We start from the raw sequence: 12,509 nt of genomic DNA, 5'->3' as shown, positions 1-12,509 counted from the left end.
TTTCCACTGTTCTCCAGATAGTGTTTAGAACCTGTCAAAGAGACCATGCCTGCACCCATTTCTTTATCCTCTATTAGGTATTTTCTGGAAGTCTCTGTCTCTTCTCATTTGAACTCAGCCGTGGGGAGGAAATCTTTCAAGACATATCCTCCATGAGCCAACATAATGGTTACAAACCAGGCTGACCCCATCCAGACTTTCTCTCCCTATCAGCTGTCTCCACCCTGTAAGCTATCTTGACAGAATCAAGAACAATATGCAAGGCTTACTAGGTGACTCTTGGCCTCTGAAGAAAGCTTTACAGTGTATTCTGTTTCTATTTTTCTTGACTTTCCGCAAAGTAATTTTATATCCTTAGGAGCCAAGAAGCATTTCCCATAATTAGGGTTTGCTACTGGCGCTTCCTCCTTGAAACATTCATCTGTCCAGCTCTCAGATGGACAGGACTGCATCGGAACTGTGGGTTTTGGAGCAGGGTGGTCGTAGTCCTCCTCACCCTGGAGTCCTGGGTAGAAAGTTCTAGAAACAATGCTCCAACTGTATCTTGAGATTTTATGAGCCTTTTTATACATTAATTGGAACTAATAGGAATGGGCAAGAGGCCTTTTGGCCAGCACTGAATTGAGCTGTCACTGATTGGCTCTGTGTAACTCTGGGTCTCGGTTGCCTCAACTGGAAAACACTCGAAGGCATTGAAAGCAAAGGGGCATCTAAGGACTCTCTGAGACAAACACTATTAGCATCTGTGCACTTGTCAACATTTGTCAGCCATCTCTGGATCAGTGGAATGCTAGTGGACCAATTCTCCACTTTCCTGGCCTGCTTGCTAAAACGTCCCATACCTTTTCTCTTTTTATCTATGCTGCTGGAAAGGAAGGACTCTGAGATGGTGGAGCCACATGGTGGAAGACGCCCAGATGCCTGAGGATAGCTGCCCAGGAGAGCCAGTGTCGATCACAGGAGTGAGAACACAACTGTATTGTGCTGCAATGCCAAGGTTATAGGGCTTACTCATTACTGCAGCTCATTGTAATACTAACCTGACTAATGTGTTCTTCCGGCCCTAAAATTCTGTATAGCTAAAGAATGGCAGAGTACAGGGCTGAGTCAGAAAGAGATGTGAATACAAGAGAGAAGCACTAGATGTAAACCTACTACTTAATTGGATGTTGTACTCAAAGATGCTTCTCTAAGTGAACCAGGGAAAGAGCAAAGGACTCTAGGTAATATTTAAATGTTAGGGGATGCATGGTTCCTCTAGTGTAACGAGGACTCAGTGTGTGTTACAAGGCCCTAGTCAAACCCAGAGGAATACTTTTTAAAAGAAAATAAAGGCAAGTTGTAGGGAACCCTCCTTCATCGATAAGAACACAGAGTAGGTCTAAGGATAGAAGAAGCTCACCAACTCCCGGACTTGTGGTGTTAGTATGGAGACAATGAGCACAGAGCCGTCTTGGACTTCTCGCTGATCGTAATGCTTCTGTTGTGCTACTTCTAGAATTTTTGTTGTTGCCATAGGGAAAGGGACCACTTCTGGGTGGCTGCTGATCATTTGGGAAAAACAGACCGTTTCTCTCATGTTCTCAGTTTAATCCATTTTCAGAATGGATTCCCACAGATAACGCTTTCGTCTTGACTTATTTTTACTGAGTGAAAGTACCATTTTCAAGAAACCCCCAAAGCTTCATATTTTAGAACAAATGAGGCCTCATTCTGTGGGAAAAGAAAGCCACAGAAGACACTGGGAAACCACATGGCCCCATGTTAAATCAGGGGAAGTCTGGTAGGGATGTGAAAGCCCATCTGCGCTCAGGGGTCACTTTCTGTGTTCCAGCTCCTGTTTACTTTCTGGACCCCGGTCAGGTGTCTTTTTGACAGTATAATTTCTGCAGCACAGATGGGCTTTGTGATCCCTAATCAAACACAGAAAGCCTTTAGCAATCCCATCCAGAGGAACTCCATTTACCTTGATTTAGATGAGAAAGTTAAATCTCTGTCCAGACGGAGCTTCTTTGCAGGACACGCAGCTCTTACACCTGCAACTCTGAATATGCTTCCCATTTTCCAGACAAGCTCAGGGGATCTGCATCCCCCAGTAAAATTCCTGTCTGCACTAAATTGCCTTGTAGTAGTGATTTATACCTCAATAAAACTACATCTTGAAAAGGAGAATTGGTTTGATTCTATAGCTGACATAATTTATGCATGTTTTAGCTTTGGAATGCACAGTATTTGTACAAGGGGAGAAGTCTTTGTGATGAGATGTGTACATCTACATCCACAGAACTAAATGACAATGAAGACAGCGGAAATGTCCCCAGGCATCTAAGCACTGAACTCCCATTCTTACTGACACAACACCCACAGCCTCAAGCAGGGGGCCTCAAGATTTTCCAGGTATCAGAAACCCCCATGGGGCTTGCTAAAATTACACATGCCTGGTTTTCACCTTAGACCTCCTAATTTAGATTCACTGTGAATGGGATCCAGGAATCTGTTTTGACAATCTTCACCAGTGATTCTGATCACACCAGAATTTGAGAAACATCACTTCTCAGCCTTTTGGCTAAGATCAAGTGCAGATTTTGAGAAACATTTTCCCTCACGTTAGGAGATCAAATGTCTATTTCTGGTTTGAAATTGGTTACCACCGATTAATTATTTGCTTAAAGAAAGGGAAGGAAACGTACGCTTTTGGAATGCCTTCTTTGTCAAGCATGTGCCCGACACCCTGAAGTGTATTTTTTTCTTTGAATCTTTCCAACAGTCTAACAAAACTGGCTTACTTATCCTCATTTTGCAGAAGAGACATTGGAGATTTGGAGAGGGTAAAGAGTATTAGTAAATAGTGGGGAAGAGAGTTGAACCCAGATCTCTTTGTCTCCAAATAGCATACTTTTCCCATGAAGCCATATACCCTGACCATTCTGCTGGGCATTTTTGATGCACCCAGAATTGGGCCAAGTGTTTTAGGGTTCATAATAGGTCACCATTTAAACTACTGAGAGGTACTATGAGAAATTTCTTAAGAAGATGATGGTAAATCTATTCATTCACATGGGGAACCTCTGCTTCCTTATACTGTAGACACCCAGTGTACCGACCAGAGACTCCACTTGACTGAGCAATCCTCTGTCAGCTCCCAAAGACCGGGTGATTGGCAACTCTCAACTGAGTCTGCCTGAGATTGTCCTCAGCTGAAGAGAGCCTGTTCATGAATATCATGCCTCTTTCCTGGGGGCAGCCTACACCCCATGACTAGTCCTTGCAGAAGTAAAATGGCCTAGTGCCCTTGCTTCAATTCCAAACAACTCTCCACATGCCTGGAGAGTTCTGTGGTCATCCTGGGCCTTGACCATGACTTCACTGCAGTCCCCTTATGCCTAATTCTGCTGCCTTCATTGCTTGTAGGTTTTCCTGAGAGCATCTACCATAAACCCCTGCAGGCCAATCTCCGTCTCTTCAGAGTCTGCTTCTCTTAAGAACGTGACCTGTGATGTTGTTAGATCTAATTTTCCTTGTGGATAAATTATGGTTATGTTCAGGCAGAGTAATGGGCTTAATCGTGTCCCCCTCCAAATTTATACATTCAAGTTCTAGCCCACAGTATCTCAGAATGTGACTATATTTGGTCTTTTAAGACGTGGTTTGGATATAGGGTCTTTAAAAGAGCATTTAAGGTAAATGTGGGTGGGCCCCAATCCAATATGACTGGTGTCCTTATAACAAGAAGAGATTAGGATGCAGACTCACATGGAGGGAAGACTGTGTGAAGACATAGGGAGAACTTGACCATCGACCATCTGTAAACCAAGAAGAGAAGCCTCAGGAAAACCAGACCTACTGACACCTTGATCTTGGATTTCCAGCCTCCAGAACCATGAGAAAATACATTTCTGTTGTTTAAGCCATCAGTCTACAGTACTTGTTATGGCTAGCCGAGCAGACTAATAAAGGCAGATTTAGAGGTACTTCTTCATTTCGGTCCCTATTCTTTCATCTTCACTCTCAAGAAACAACCTTGGAAATCTGAACAAGTTAAGCTGTCCTTTAAGTGTTGGGACATAAGGTATTCATTCTCAGTACATAAAGTTTTCATATTCCTTAAAATATGTTAGAATAATCAAAATACTATTTTTAAGGGCTGAAAAGAGTATGTGAATTACTCCACCTCATTGCATCTCCCTTTTTGGGACTTTACAAACCTAGGGCAGGTGTAAATGCAGTTTGATGACTATTTTAGACCTGGGGTGAACGTGTATTTAATCGGAAAAAAAGGACAACATTTTCAAGTCCTGTCAATCGATACATTTTGACCATCCATGAACAAATAGTCCACCTGGATTTTTCTTCTTTAGATAAACCACGACAGACCATGTCCAACTGCCAACTTCCTGCCCTAGTATAACGGGGAAGACTGAGGAATGTCAAAAGAAGACGTTTGCAGTTTAAAAGGTTTTTATTGCCAGTGTTCTTGTTTTTCTGAGCCAGCTTCTCTATCATCCCCAGTGGTGCACTGGGAAATATTAACCTACCAGCTCTCTGACAGTGAAACAAAACAAAATACCCTGAGTTATAGTCTGCCAGTTTCTGTGGTGTAAACCCCCCCCACTATGGCAACAGTTGAGTTACCTACATGAACTCACTGGGACGCATGGACACAGTGGGCTCCAGGACGCTGGAACTAGCTGCCTCCAGCACATCACTGATTCATGCAGAGACACAAAGGAAGACCGCCCACTGCCCAGCCTCTCTGCAACTCTCAGCTGGCCCCCCAGGTGTGAGCACAGGCTCTCCACCTTCCCTCCACATTGGTATTTGCAGTCACCTCAGGGCTTGCTTTCACTTGCTGAGCTTTTTGGTAAAGGGCTTGCTTTTAAGAGTATTTATAAGGTTAGCACAGGTTTCCCCGAAGGATGTTTCTGGCCATGACCTCACAGTGTACTCATTGTGGCTCCCCAAACCAGAAAATCACAGCAGAGGGGGTTCAAAAGAGCAACCAAATCTAGTCTGACCCAGATTCCTAGAGGCTCAGTCTCTCAAGGCCTTTTTTACACTCTGCTTGCCCCAACTTCTGCCTCTAGTGATTTCTTTGAGCCATGTAGACTTTACTTCCTATGTGCCGTAGAACTCTGAGTTTCACTGGAAGCCTCTATTGAGGGTTTAGTATGTGCCAAACATATTTGTAAACAATTTGCATGCTTACTCATCACAACAACCCCTCCCAAAAGGTGTTATTTTCACCCATTTTATAGATGAAGAAACTGACGCACAGAGAGGTTTAATAGTTTGTTAATAGTTTGTCCTACTCCTTATTCGTGACAGGGCTGGGATTCAAATCAGGCGGTATGGCTTCAGATCTGGATCTTTAGCCAGCACCCTGTCCCCCAAAGACCAGTAGGGATATATCTTTAGAAAGCATTGACGACAAGGAATCAATGCTCTTTTTTGCTATTAGGTGATACTAATAATTGCCAAATATTTCCATTCTACCTAGTCTAGTGTGAAGTTACATGTAAGTGTGAATGCGTGTGTGTGTACATGTGTGTAATATTGAAATACAGTTCAATCATAAAAAAAAAAAAAAAACCCACCCAGAAGTGATGGAATTAAGGATCCAAAAGGACCTTGGACTTTGAACAGATAGTTCTAAAGCAAATTAAAGACTTCAGGTGGTCGAATTATCTGGTTTTCAGATCTAGAATACCAAAAGTTGAGAATCAACATGTATTTGAAATACCACAGTGCTAATGTTCATTGCAGGGACTCAAATGGAATGAAATACTGGCTTGCTTTAGAGAATTGCTAAGTTTTTTTTTTTTTTCATCTCAATTGAGTGAAACTGAGTAGGTCTAAAAAAATGAGGAGAAACTAGTTTTATTTCACTCTTCATTAAGAAATTATTTTTTTTATTAAAAAAATTTTTTTTAAGTTTATTTATTTTGAGAGACAGAGAGAGCAGACAAGGGCCAGAGAGAGAATCCCAGGCAGGCTCCATGCTGTCAGCACAGAGCCCGATACGGGGCTCAAACTCACGAACTGTGAAATCATGACCTGAGCTGAAAAGAAGAGTTGGACGCTTAACCAACCAAGCCACCCAGGCGCCCCAAGAAATTAATATTCATGCCTGTGACTTGAGGAATCACAAATAAGTGTAATTTGCTCCAGTTTGAATTCATACAGTAGTCTTCTCTTTATCCATAAAGAATATATGCCAAGACCCCCGGTGGATGCCGGAAAACACAGATAGCACTGGACCCAATATACACTATGCTTTTTCCCATACGTACAGGCCTATGATAAAGTTTAATATCTAAATTACGTACAACAAGAGATTCACAGCAGCAGTAGTAACACAGAACAATTATAATGATATACTGTAATAAAAATTATGTGAATGTGGTCCCTGTCTCTTACTGTCCCTTACTCCCTCTTCTTATGATGATGTGAGATGATCAAATGCCTAAGTGAGATGCAGCGAGGTGAATGACGTAGGCATTGTGACAGGGGTAACTACTGACTTTCTGATGACACTCAGAAGGAGGGTCATCTGCTTCCAGAATGCATCATCTGCACTTGACCGTGGATAGCTGAAATTATGCAGAGCAAAACACCGGGTAAGGGGGGGGACTACTGTAATTCAGTTTGGTTGATGCTTCTGAAATGTCCAATTCTGTGACAGAATTCTGTATCATAGGATCTTAGGACTAGAGGGACTTTTAAGAGATCGCTATTTTAAAAACAATTACAGTGATATGGCCATTTGGTTTTTAAAGACTCCCCTGCAAATCCTTTTATTTCTCATCAAAATGTTTTAAAGACACATTTGTCATTTTACTCGACTTCTAGCCTTTCTCCTGCAAACGAAATACGGCGCTTTTTGGATTGAATGACTGCCCAGTTGCCTTCTATTTTGTCATGATGGTCAGTTCTCCATGTGATACAGACAGCAGATTGTGGATCCCAGCACATCAGGGAATTAACCTTTCTTCCTCTGAGCACACATTGCTTCATGTGCGTTTTCTCATTTAATCCTTAGGACAACCTTCCTGTGTCCATTTTATAAATTCAGAGACAAAGATTAAAAAGAGTCAGGCAACTTGCTCCCGGTCACTCTACTGGCTCAGCATAAGAGTGACATAAGTCCAGCTCTGCCTGACCCCAGGGCCACTGCATCATGCCATGCTGCCTGCTTCCAAGTCAATGAACAGGGGCATCACACATCACTTCTTCGACTTAATTTCCATAAAACTTTTAGGAAGCCTTGGTTAGATGGGCAAATCAACTATTTTAACCCTAACCTCCACCCCAGGCCGAATTGACTTTCTTGTGGAATGACTGTATGGAAAGGGGATGGTTTAGCACTGATGGGCAGAGAGAGAATGGAGGCACCAGAGACCTGGCTAATCTAACCTAGGTGATCAACTTCTGAGTTGTCAGTGAGTGTAACTTTCAGACTTGCTTGGGAACTGGTTATACTAAGGGGAATATTCTGCCTTTATTCCAGAAGACTGCCTCCCTCGAGATTTCTGAGTGGAAGAGGATTTCCTGTGGGCAAAAGATCCATCTCAAAGGATTCACCTAACAGAGCAAAATCCGGTGACCTGAAATTAGCCCTTTAATTCCAAACATAAATTACAATCCTGAGTGAGGGTGGAACACCATTTGGATTATTATTTCACAGGAATGAGTCTGAGTTGAACTGGACAAAAAGGAAGTGCATGAAATGTACGTTGATTCCAACACTACTCACCCTTGCCCACATTTTCGCAGGTGCTTCTCTCCGTGAAGCCAAGGAATGTTGGAGTTCCGGATCTTGAAAAGGACAATTCCTGTTTTAGTCTCCTGACCAGCTTCTTTCTTTTCATAACTCTGTTTAAAGAATACACGATATTCTCATGCCAGTGTGTGACATTATGGAATTCACAGCTTCTTGAATCTGAAAAGAAGTTAAAAATGCGAAAATGGGTAAACCTTGGCAGAGGCTGAGACACTTTTTATCACTTAAGGATTGCATCATAGCAGTTGGAAAAGCCAAATCCATACTCCCATGAATGAAATCCACCATTCGTTCATTCATTCATTCATTCAATCACGCAACCAAGGAAAACATTTATGGGACCCTCAGTACGTATTGGCTGGAATTGCAAAAAGGCATAAAATATGATCCTGTCCCCAATGACCCCACAGTCTAGTAGGACAAACCAAAAATATATAGTTCCGTAAAATGCTACAGTTACTTTGATAGAATATGAAGTGGACCTGGTGAGGGCATAAAGGAGGGAGAAGGGAAACTTGGGGTGGAGTCTTGAGTGATGGGTAGATATTTGCCAGGTGTTTCATATTGGGACAGAATGGTAGAAGTGAGTGAGCCTTCATTGTCCGTCGTCCACAATTTTAGTCCTGCCATTGACTGACATTGACTTCACTTGTTCTTCCACCCCCCCCCCACCCACTGCTTCATTATCCCTGTTTATGTTGTTGCTTTTATCATATTGAAGCCACCACATGTCCCTGACTCTACCTCTCATCAACAGCTCGAGAAGGTCACTGCAGCCATATGCTTTTCTTGTTTCCCTAAAATGAGGAAAACTGGCGCTTTGGCAATGTGGCTTTTAAACAGCTTAGATGCAAAGCCCAGAATTTTGTTTTTTGGGGGAAAAAAGTTGACTGGGCTTTTGGTTGGTTAGTAGGGGCCAGATTTTCACTTCCCTTTCATCATCTCACTGCTATAAAGTTCAGTTTGGGGATGGTGTGTGTGTGTGTGTGTATGTGAATGCGTGTGTATCCATATGGACCATAGTTGAAATATATATTCTTAGAAAAGTCCTGATATTTAAACCACATGGGCTACACAGAAATCTCTTTGAGAACCGGGAATCTGAATCTTTGTGAAAGGAAAGTGTTTTTCCTATCAAGGATGAAAAATCAAAACCAAATGGGTGTTTTGAAGTGTGGAGCAGAAAAATAAGGACTGTGTCTGGCACATAGTAGAAGCTTAGCAAACTAATGAATTTATCCAGCTGCCCTTATGGGGAAGGGAAGGCTTCTTAGAACTGCTTTCCAAACAGAGGATAATTGGGAGTTGGTCTCTTTTCACTTCTGCTAGGATGGGAATAGCTTCCTGTAATTTCGGTTTGATAAACACAGTATTTAAAATCTTGGTTAAGATGGGGAAAAGAGAATTTTCCTCTGAGGCGCTCTGCAGTGGCTAGGCAAGAGGACATGGCCCCATGACTCATGTGCACTGCCCGAGCCCATCCATGGTCACCGAAGTATCTGGGCCCCAGATGGTGGAGAAAACCAGCAGTGAGAGTTACTATGTTTCCAGAATTGTCTCCATTTCTCCCTGAAGTATTCCTGCCTTGAGGCATTTTAACTGTACAAGGTGTCTGAGCTTAAAGGCAAGCATTCAGAGCTGATACAGAGGGATCTCATAAATGACAGTATCAGAAGCAATAGGTGAATAGATAGATAGACAGATAGACAGATAGATAGATGATAGATAGACAGATAGATAGATGATAGATAGATATATAGACAGATAGGTGATAGATAGATAGATGATAGATAGATAGATAGATAGTAGACAGATAGATAGATTTCATTAATTCTTTATTGTGAAATATAACACACATACAGAAAACTATATAAAACAAATGTAGAGCTTAATAAATTGTCATAAATTGCCTTCCAGGTTAAGGCACAGCATACTGCCAGGACCCCAGAAATTTTTCAGGTCCTCTTCCCAATACAACCCCTTTCTTTAGAGGCAATACTACCCTAAAACCCATCCCATGGACCTTATGTTGAGCCTTGTGCTTTTAGGCTTCTAGATTTCCTCCAGAAATATTGCTTTCCAAGGAGAGAGGAATCTTTGAGGTCAAGAGGCCGTGTCCACCTGGAACCTATGTCTCCCTTTCTAGACCATTCACCAAGCACTGGGACATTGGGATTCCCTGTCCAAATGATTCTGAGTCCACTTTCTGGCCTCTTCCTCAGGCCCATCTTCCCAAGAGGTGGCCTAGGGGCAAATATGTGCGGGAGGCTGCAGATGAACATACATGGACACAGGGGCCCTTGAGGTATGGGATGGGGCAGACATGGAAGAAGACGGACAGCCTGGGAGTCCGAAGGCCACCTCTTCTTGTGCCACACATTCCAGTGACAAGCTCTAAGCAGCCCAAGAATCCTAGGGTCCAGCCTGGTCTTCCAGATTGCCATGAAGATGTTATTTGTCAAGGTGGAGGATAAAGCAGCTTTTATTTCATATAGTGTTAGTTTAACTGACTTTAAAATATTTAGGCCTAGGACGATGATCTGTAGTTCTCTATTTAAGCCCCACAAATGTTAGGGGTGATCCTGCTTAAAGGTAACTATCCTGACTATCATGGTAATCCCCTCCTTGCCTTTCTTTAGACTTTACCCCTTAAATTGGCATTCCTATACACTAGAGTCACTTTTGCCTATATTTGAGCTCGGAAAAAATAGATCATACAGTATGTATTCTTTTATGTTAACTGCATCCGCTCAGCATTATGTTCATGGCATTCGTCCATGTTGTTGCCAACAGCTGTAGTCTGTAATTTTTATTGCCATATAGTATTCCAGTGTATAGATACCTATCCATTTTAATGTGGAGGGACAATTGAGTCATCTCCAGTATGAGGCCATTGTGGATAATACTGCTATGTAGACCTTTATCTATTTCTGTTGTCCATATACCTAAGAATGGAATTTTCTGGATGATAGATAGGCGTTTATTTTATTTACTGGAAAACAGAAGCGGTTGTACTAATTTATATTCTCACCAGTGGGGTGTGAGGGACCCCACTGCTCCTGACAATGTTTGGCATTTCTTTTTAGTTTTAACCTTTCCGTACTAGGAATATTTCAGTGTCCTACTCAAAAGTTTCTTTTTCTTTTTCTCCGCAGTGATTTGTTTCTGAAAATACTGAAGTGATTCTAGGAGCTTAGGGTTTCAAACTGAGTGCTAATAACATCAGTAGAGGTATATAATAATACCAATGATATGTGTAGTAATATCCACAGTTTTTATTTGAACTATGGCAGCTAAGAGAAGATCTGTGCCCTTGGAAGATTCACAGCAATGAAATCCAAACCAATAGGGATGGCCCACTTTAAAATAGCACTGATTAGCAGACTGACCCAGGGGCTGAACCAATACACTAGATAGGCAGGTGGTATTGACCTCTTCCTTCCAGAGAGGCACACATGTCCCCAGAGCATGCTCTGACAGTTGTGGCAGCACTGGGCACAAATGACCCAGCTGGGGCCAGTTAGGACCACCCTAGAGGAGAAAGTTCAGCTGGGGGAGCCCATCAGCTTGTGGCTCGTTAGCATGTCACATCTGGCAACATCTGTTCCTCCAGGAGGCAGCAATAACCATGTGCTCTGGTCAACAGAAAGCAAGGGACATACACCAGCCTCTTGTGCAGAAATGAGCAGAGCCTCCTCACTGCACACTTTCTTCTTCACCTACTCGCGTCCTTGAGCTTTCTCAAGTCACCTTCTCCTTGCTCATATCCTCAACCTCCTTGCCCCTTTGTCCTTGTAATGCACCCTCCTGGACAAAGCCCAGCTCTGGATGTACTCAACTGTTTACTTTCTCTACACCAATCGCCCAGCTGTTGAGCATTGCCGAAAAAAACCACACACCCTGCAGATGGTGCCACTATAAACTTTGGTCACCCATGCCATCTGGGCCCTTGTTACTGTCAGGCAGCCCCTTTCTGTTCCCCCTGGTTTGCTCACCCTCTCATTTCCCCACCTTTCTATTCTAGTAATAGATCCCTTCCTGTAATGATGCAGTGGGTGCATACTCTAGACACAGCTGGCTCTGGTCCATTATGCACAGGACTATTTCAAACTTTTCTCCACTCTCCTCAAGTCCTCGTTTCAGTGCCAGTCCCTCTGCTGAACCCTAGTTCCTACTGAGCTGTAGTTCCACCTCCATTGTCAGCCCCAGCAGGCAGTGTCTTCTCCTGCTTCATGAAGAAAGCTAGAACCACCTCAGGTGAACTCCCTCGACTTCTCTCCTCCTCATCTGCTGATTCATTTTGTATCCAAACTCATCCCTTTCTCCCGCCCGCCTCCTTGTGACAATAAAGGAAGTGTCTCTCCTCTTGTGCCAAAACGTATCTCTCCATCTGGCCTCAATGTCTACCCAGGGACATATCTCTATGTGCCTGACATATCTCTTTCCTGACTTCTTACCAGTAGTTGTCAACTATGCTCACGTCTTTCCCTTAAGGACCAGGTATCAGAGACTTCCTTGTTTGGCCAAGGACATCCAAACAGGGCAATAAGCAATGCTACGGATTGGATTGTGTCCCCCTCCCCTACCTTCCAAATTCATATGTGGAGGAACTAGTCCCCAGTATTTCAGAATGTGACCTTATTTGGAAATGGGGTCATTGAAGATGTAATCAGTTAAAATGAAGCCATGCTCTTTCTGGATCTCACTTTCCTCATCCGGGACAAGAGGA

At 42.9% G+C, this 12,509-nt stretch overlaps 1 protein-coding gene and 1 long non-coding RNA gene across 3 annotated transcripts in view; one reads left to right on the top strand and one right to left on the bottom strand.

Annotated features, from left to right (window-relative positions):
- The window catches only part of NEDD9 (neural precursor cell expressed, developmentally down-regulated 9), a 182,126-nt gene that overhangs the window by 107,728 nt on the left and 61,889 nt on the right, over positions 1-12,509 (bottom strand). Inside the window, exon 2 of the mRNA XM_042985723.1 lies at positions 7,754-7,939. Coding sequence (XP_042841657.1) covers positions 7,754-7,765 — 12 coding nt within the window. The 5' untranslated portion in view covers positions 7,766-7,939. The remainder of the gene's footprint in view (positions 1-7,753; positions 7,940-12,509) is intronic.
- LOC107178993 overlaps positions 1-12,509 on the top strand; it is a 35,558-nt gene that overhangs the window by 18,159 nt on the left and 4,890 nt on the right. The gene's annotated exons all lie outside the window — the stretch shown is intronic.

Source organism: Panthera tigris, chromosome B2, assembly GCF_018350195.1.
Source record: "Panthera tigris isolate Pti1 chromosome B2, P.tigris_Pti1_mat1.1, whole genome shotgun sequence".
Classification (NCBI taxonomy): Eukaryota; Metazoa; Chordata; class Mammalia; order Carnivora; family Felidae; genus Panthera; species Panthera tigris.
This window is presented reverse-complemented; position numbering and strand designations above follow the sequence as displayed.